The 8,077-nt window shown below is 44.4% G+C and overlaps 1 protein-coding gene across 1 annotated transcript in view; it reads left to right on the forward strand.

Annotated features, from left to right (window-relative positions):
- The window catches only part of LOC141234835 (dynein axonemal heavy chain 12-like), a 54,613-nt gene extending 49,214 nt beyond the window's left edge, over positions 1-5,399 (forward strand). Inside the window, 9 exon segments of the mRNA XM_073668050.1 lie at positions 1-114; positions 477-628; positions 1,083-1,221; positions 1,762-1,804; positions 1,807-1,927; positions 3,754-4,009; positions 4,612-4,754; positions 4,756-4,909; positions 5,196-5,399. Coding sequence (XP_073524151.1) covers positions 1-114; positions 477-628; positions 1,083-1,221; positions 1,762-1,804; positions 1,807-1,927; positions 3,754-4,009; positions 4,612-4,754; positions 4,756-4,909; positions 5,196-5,399 — 1,326 coding nt within the window.
- The last annotated feature ends 2,678 nt before the right edge of the window (positions 5,400-8,077 follow it).

Below are 8,077 nucleotides of genomic sequence, written 5' to 3' on the forward strand. Positions count from 1 at the left end.
TTTTTCAAAGAAATTGTCACAGGAAAGATTGATCAGAGCCCTTTCCTGTCCTCCGTGGGGAAATGGGAATGTCCTTTGGACGATAAAGGCCTGGTCTATGACTACATGTACGAGGTAAAGGGATTTCTTCATGGAAATCAAGCCTAATGCTCAGCAACTTATAACTTTGGCCTTTGGGTTATTATCTTAGGTCTCTTAGGACATGTTCACACTGTGTTTATGCCGTATATCTATGACTCTGCCAGAGGTTCTGATTGAATCCCCGAAAAACTGAATTCAGAAGGAGACATGGAGTCCAATGACCTAAGTGGATTTCGTCAGATCCTCTGGCAAAGTAATAGACATGCTGCATAAACGCAGTGTGAACAGGACCTAAATGTCAAACTTATGTAATGTGTCAGTGCTCTCTTATCCCTACATCAAATGTGTCCGAATATGGTTTATCAAAGTTGTAACTACTTTTTTTTTCTTTGAAGTTAAAAGGCCGAGGGCGCTGGGTTCACTGGAATGAGTTTATTAAAGGCACAGCCACGTGGGACAAAAGCACCAAAATCCAAGATATCATTGTGCCAACTATGGATACTGTCAGATACACCTTCCTCATGGATATGTGCATCAAAAACACCAAGTAAGAGTAACAAAATGACTCTTATTAGGAAACCTTGTTGACAATTATCCATTTTGCCATCACAATTACTTATTGTATGGGAAAACCATTCGGATAGTGGAGTCGAATTAGGAAACCCTATTGGTCTATACACAGAAAACTGGCCGCCATTCACACCTGTCTGTTTTATGTCTGTACCAAACACAGTTTGTATAAATGAAAATAGTTTGCTAGTTACTTAAGGACGGGAAACACATATCACGATGGACGGACGGGCCGCGGGACCCCTGACCTGAAATTGACAGCCTCATAGACATCCATGAGGCTGGCGAGTTTGGGTCCGGAGATCTTGGTCCGTACATGGATGGTGTTTATCGGACATATGAATTCGGGCCTAAATTAGTAGTTTTATTCTCAACACTGTAAAATGTTTGATTTTATGGTTGTCCTACAAACTACTTTCCTTTTTTCGCAGACCACTCTTATTTGTGGGACTGACGGGGACAGGGAAATCTATTTACGTCAAAGACAAACTGATGAACAATCTGGACAAAGAAAAATTCTTTCCCTTCTTCATCAACTTTTCTGCTCGCACCAGTGCCAATCAGATTCAGGTTTGTCTTCTTTTTATCACCCTGCCTTCTGACAAATGAAAGAGGTTGCTTCATTACGATATATAGATGTCATTGGGGGGATACGCCACTTAGGACCCTCTGCTATGAGCCAGAGAGGAGACCCACAAACAACAGAGGTCACTCTCGCAGACCCTGAAGATCTGTGTATTAGATGGTCAGACATACATTTAAATGGGTTGATGGACCCATGTGTGTCTTAAAACAAAAAAAATACCCTGTCGCTTCTCCACGCTGCCGCCTGTGTCCCCATCGGTCTCTTCACTTCCTTTTCGACCAGGAGATGTCAATGAAGCCAACCAGTGTCAAATGATCGCCTGCAGTGGTGACTTTCTTTCTGAGCCAGAAAAGAGAGCTAGAAGACTAGTTCTTCTAGGTCGAATGAAACATCAATTCTGCAGCCAATCAATAGCCGCTGATTTGGCTGCAGCGGTCATGTGATGTTTTCTACCTGAAAATGAGACACCGCAGTAGTGGTCAACCTATTGAATCTTCCGACACATAGTTTGCATCTTATTCTAGAATATCATCATGGACAGACTGGACAAAAGACGGAAAGGCGTGTACGACCTCAGATGGGGAAGAAATGCGTCATATTTGTGGATGATATGAACATGCCGGCATTAGAAAAATATGGAGCACAGCCACCTATCGAGCTCCTGCAGCAGTTATTAGACCACGGGAATTGGTAATATTCGCAAAAAAAATTAGTTTTTTATTTGTAAGTTATTTTCTTTTATCTTTTCCACTATATGTATATATGCAGCGTGTGTATGTATGTATATATATATACAGTACAGACCAAAAGTTTGGACACCCCTTCTCATTTAAAGATTTTTCTGTATTTTCATGACTATGAAAATTGTACATTCACACTGAAGGCATCAAAACGATGAATTAACACATGTGGAATTATATACTTAACAAAAAAGTGTGAAACAACTGAAAATATGTCTTATATTCTAGGTTCTTCAAAGTAGCCACCTTTTGGTTTGATGACTGCTTTGCACACTCTTGGCATTCTCTTGATGAGCTTCAAGAGGTAGTCACCGGAAATGGTCTTCCAACAATCTTGAAGGAGTTCCCAGAGATGCTTAGCACTTGTTGGCCCTTTTGCCTTCACTCTGTGGTCCAGCTCACGCCAAACCATCTCGATTGAGTTCAGGTCTGGTGACTGTGGAGGCCGGGTCAACTGGTGTAGCACCCCATCACTCTCTTTCTTGGTCAAATTACCCTTACAAAGCCTGGAGGTGTGTTTGGGGTCATTGTCCTGTTGAAAAATAAATGATGGTCCAACTAAACGCAAACCAGATGGAATAGCATGCCACTGCAAGATGCTGTGGTAGCCATGCTGGTTCAGTATGCCTTCCATTTTGAATAAATCCACAACAGTGTCAGCAGCAAAGCACCCCCACACCATCACACCTCCTCCTCCATGCTTCACGGTGGGAACCAGGCATGTAGAGTCCATCCGTTCACCTTTTCTGCATCGCACAAAGACACGGTGGTTGGAACCAAAGATCTAAAATTTGGACTCATCAGACCAAAGCACAGATTTCCACTGGTCTAGTGTCCATTCCTTGTGTTCTTTAGCCCAAACAAGTCTCTTCTTCTTGTTGCCTGTCCTTAGCAGTGGTTTCCTAGCAGCTATTTTACCATGAAGGCCTGCTGCACAAAGTCTCCTCTTAACTGTTGTTGTAGAGATGTGTCTGCTGCTAGAACTCTGTGTGGCATTGACCTGGTCTCTAATCTGAGCTGCTGTTAACCTGCGATTTCTGAGGCTGGTGACTCGGATAAACTTATCCTCAGAAGCAGAGGTGACTCTTGGTCTTCCTTTCCTGGGGCGGTCCTCATGTGACCCAGTTACTTTGTAGCGCTTGATGGTTTTTGCAACTGTACTTGGGGACACTTTCAAAGTTTTCCCAATTTTTCGGACTGACTGACCTTCATTTCTTAAAGTAATGATGGCCACTCGTTTTTCTTTACTTAGCTGCTTTTTTCTTGCCATAATACAAATTCTAACAGTCTATTCAGTAGGACTATCAGCTGTGTATTCACCTGACTTCTGCACAACACAACTGATGGTCCCAACCCCATTTATAAGGCAAGAACTCCCACTTATTAAACCTGACAGGGCACATCTGTGAAGTGAAAACCATTTCCGGTGACTACCTCTTGAAGCTCATCAAGAGAATGCCAAGAGTGTGCAAAGCAGTCATCAAAGGAAAAGGTGGCTACTTTGAAGAACCTAGACTATAAGACATATTTTCAGTTGTTTCACACTTTTTTGTTAAGTATATAATTCCACATGTGTTAATTCATAGTTTTGATGCCTTCAGTGTGAATGCACAATTTTCATAGTCATGAAAATACAGAAAAATCTTTAAATGAGAAGGTGTGTCCAAACTTTTGGTCTGTACTGTATATATATATATATATATATATACATATATATATATATATATATATATATATATATATATATATATATATATAACTTTTCTCACCTTTTAGGTATGACTTAAAGGACACCTCCAAAATCTCATTGGTTGATGTACAGCTGACTGCAGCAATGGGTCCCCCCGGTGGCGGAAGAAACGCAGTTACACCTCGATTTTTACGTCATTTTAATATCTGCACTATAAACGTCTTCAGTGATGAGACCATGGTCCGCATCTTCTCCGCCGTGGTGGCCTTCTATCTACGAAACAATGAGTTTTCTCCCAAATTTTTTACTGTTGGGAACCAAATAGTTAACGGCACCATGTAGGTGAGAAATACTACATTTTTTATATATCATTTGATTCTGTGACCCATACAGTGCCACTTTAAAAAGAATATTCTTGTGGTGCTGCAGCCCCTCCAACTCGCTAAATCCTCCTCATAATCCCAAATCTCTACGTTTTGAGGATTTTTAAGTTTTAACATAGCTATGAAGCATTTTATGGATTGCTACATGTGTAAAACATCTGAACCACCATCAGCACGAGTGCAGCACCAGAACCATCATTAGTTCATGAAGGCCGCTCCAGGACCACCGTCAGTACATGAATGCAGTGCCAAAACCACCGTCAGTAGATGAATGCAGCGCCAGAACCACTGTCAGTACATGAATGTACGGAAAGAACCACCGTCAGTACATTAATGCAGTTCCAGAACCACCATCAGTACATGAATGCAGCGCCAGAACCACCGTCAGTACATGAATGCAGCGCTAGAACCACTGTCAGTACATGAATGCAGCGCCAGATCCACCGTCCGTTCAGCTGATTGGTGGGGGTACCTGAATTCAGACCCCAACCAATCTGATTTTGATTGCTTATACAAATTCTTAAGTTTAACTTCACTCATAGTTTTAGATCTAAATTCTAGGTGTACAAGAAAGCCATGGAGAACCTATTACCCACCCCGGCTAAATTCCATTATACATTTAATCTGCAGGATTTCTCTCGAGTGGTGCAGGGATGCTTACTGATCAAGAAAGAGTCAACGAAAAATAAACGTGTCATGGTGCGACTTTGTCCATGAAGTTCTGCAGGTGTTTTATGACCGCTTAGTCGACGACCAGGACCGATCCTGGCTATACAAACTATTGAAAGATGTGGTGAAAGATCATTTCAAAGAAAGTCTTGATTCTGTCTTTGAGAACCTAAAACAAGAAAACAAACCTGTAAGTAGTGAAATACTGACTTGGCTAGAGTCAGACGTCTATATAGCGGACGTATTCTACGGTCGGTCGTGTTATTGGTGCAGGTCCCGGGCCGACTGTCCTAACTTGAACTAGCATAGCCTCATAACCATCTGTGACGCTGTTAGTTTCGGACCGGCAGAATCTTGGTAGGATTGGGAAATGCAATGTAACATGTAGTGTAAAATATGTTTGCTCTAATTGCGCAAGCTATGATATTTGATGTTCTATAATAATTGGTTATATAATTGTGGAGTTTTTTTTGCAGCTGGAGGAGGAAGATATTAGAAACTTGCTGTTTGGCGACTAGATGAATCCTGATCTCGAAGGCGATGAACGTTTGTATGCCGAGATACCAAGTGTGCAGCAGTTCAACGATGTTGTGGAGAGATGTCTGGATGAATACAACCAGACCCACAAAACCCGTATGAACCTTGTTATATTCAGGTATGCCTGTAATAGGAGCATATAGCTGCCTCTGCACTCTCTCGGTCCAGGGCCATGGCCAGAGCTAGACGGCCAGCTTGGGCACAATTGAGTGAAGGGTGCCACTGTGAACCTCCTTTTTTTCATATACACCCAATTGAAAACTGTGTCTGAGCATTTGATAAGTATATATGACTCGCCCCCTGGGCCGTGGGGCACTCGGAACTGGGCTTCTGCGCGGTGATGGGGGGTAGTAGTGGCAACCCGATCCCGTTGCTCAGGGTGGTCAGACCAGTGGCAGTCTTCTATATGTTTTGCAATGTCCGACTACGCCACCCGTGGATTGCGGTTAGAGTGAACCGCCGCTGCAGAGCATACCGCTGAGGCTGGTGTTGTGGGTGCAGCAGGGAATAGTACAACTCCCCACGGGAGGAGTGTAGCCTCAGGGCAGTGAGCGTAGATTGTGGGGGTTGTAGTGCAGGGCGTCCCAGTACCAGTAGTGCTGGCGTGGTAAGAAACGCAAAGACAACGTGTTGCAGTCCAGGGTCTTTTACTCACAGTTTGTATACTCCAAGTCACTTCTGTACAGGTAATGACTGCCCAAGCCGTGCTGCGTCCACCAGGTGAGGGGCTCGGTCAACCCCCAGGCAATTCAGAAGTATGGCGCAGGACTCCCTTCTGTCCTCTCTCTGGCTCGTGCCCCATCAGTGACCAAACTTCTGTCCAGCTGCCGCGGATCTATGCAGGCAAACGTGGGCCCCGTTTCCCGCTATCCTATATGGTGCCTTCCTAGCAGGTTTAGCGGGGGGTCGCACCAGTAAATGATCACGACCTCCGGTTCTTGGCTGAGGGATAATTTACCTCCACCAACTTGGGATCCGGTACCCTTATTCCGCCTGACCCTTCACCCGTTATCTCGTGGGTTCTTAGGGTCCCTTCTTCCTTCTTGTTTCTGAGCCCTCCTGCTTCTCTGTCTCTTCTCTTCCTTTCCTGTTCCTTCTTCTCCTCCTTCCCTCGGCCTCTTCTCTAGGCCTACTTCTCCTTCTCCTCTCAGGCTCCGGCCTTCACCCTAGGCCTGCCTTCTGAGCAGAGCTCCTACAGAGCCTCTGCTCCCTGTCTTCTCCTCTGTACTGACTGAACACACTCCTAAGATGGTGCCCACCTTTTATACCTCCTCCTCTGAGTGTGAGCTCAGGTGACCAGCACCCAATGAGCTCCTTCCTATGCTCCAGAAACCGTCCCCTTCTGCTCCTACTTCACTAGGTTTTCCTCCCCCCTCCCCACTCCAGCCAGGGACATGGTCAGATGTGCCTGCATAACTATATAAATGGGAGCACTGTAGAGCTGTCCCCCAGAAATGGGGTGTGTGTGATGCATGCAGCTACATGAGCCCTGGTCCATACTCCATCCTTTCCCGGGAGTGGAATATCACACCTCTGGCTGAGGTGCAATACCCCTGTAGCGGCCGAACCCACGGGGCGCTACATATACATAAATATAAAGTTTGGACACACCTTCTCATTTAAAGATTTTTCTGGATTTTCATGACTTTGAAAATTGTACATTCACACTGAAGGCATCAAAACTATAAATTAACACATGTGGAATTATATACTTAGCAAAAAAGTGTGAAACAACTGAAAATATGTCTTATATTCTAGGTTCTTCAAAGTAGCCACCTTTTGCTTTGATGACTGCTTTGCACACTCTTGGCATTCTCTTGATGAGCTTCAAGAGGTAGTCACCGGAAATGGTTTTCACTTCACAGGTGTGCCCTGTCAGGTTTAATAAGTGGGATTTCTTGCCTTATAAAAGGGGTTGGGACCATCAGTTGTGTTGTGCAGAAGTCTGGTGAATACACAGCTGATAGTCCTACTGAATAGACTGTTAGAATTTGTATTATGGCAAGAAAAAAGCAGCTAAGTAAAGAAAAACGAGTGGCCATCATTACTTTATGAAATGAAGGTCAGTCAGTGCGAAAGATTGGGCAAACTTTGAAAGTGTCCCCAAGTGCAGTTGCAAAAACCATCAAGCGCTACAAAGAAACTGGCTCACATGAGGACCGCCCCAGGAAAGGAAGACCAAGAGTCAACTCTGCTTCTGAGGATAAGTTTATCCGAGTCACCAGCCTCAGAAATCGCAGGTTAACAGCAGCTCAGATTAGAGACCAGGTCAATGCCACACTGTCACGCTGTCAGAGCGTACAGGGGGGTCAGGGGCCTGAGCTGACCCTAGACGGGGGCCCTGACTAATCCCTCAACCTGGAGGTACTGTTAATGGTACAGAGGTCCAGGCCGCCAGTGTAACCATAAACTCCTGAATATCCCTGAACCTAAGTAATCTAGTCCTGAGAAGGACCCCGATCACAACAATGGGAAACAGGATAGAAAATGCCCAAAACACAGTACTAGACAAACGAGACAGTACAAGGGGAAAACCAAAAACCACCTTGCATACAAAAACTAACACCACAATTACAGAGGGAACAACAACAGGTTAGGAGATAAATGATAAAGGGAGGAAGGGAACAAACCACACCGCATACTCCTCTGAACTCCACCAAACAACGATCCACTCTGAAGGTCTGCAAGAAATGCTTTCACCGACAACTTCCCTAACAGACCAGCAGGTATTTGAAGGAATCCCAATACTGCAGCATTAACTGCAGCTGGGCGAGGCTGAGCCTCGTCAAGCACAGAGAGAGAGAATTAACTCCCTCACAAC

This window comes from Phyllobates terribilis, unplaced genomic scaffold (genome assembly GCF_046119375.1).
Source record: "Phyllobates terribilis strain yellow unplaced genomic scaffold, ASM4611937v1 Scaffold_649__1_contigs__length_881610, whole genome shotgun sequence".
In the NCBI taxonomy this organism is placed as follows: domain Eukaryota; kingdom Metazoa; phylum Chordata; class Amphibia; order Anura; family Dendrobatidae; genus Phyllobates; species Phyllobates terribilis.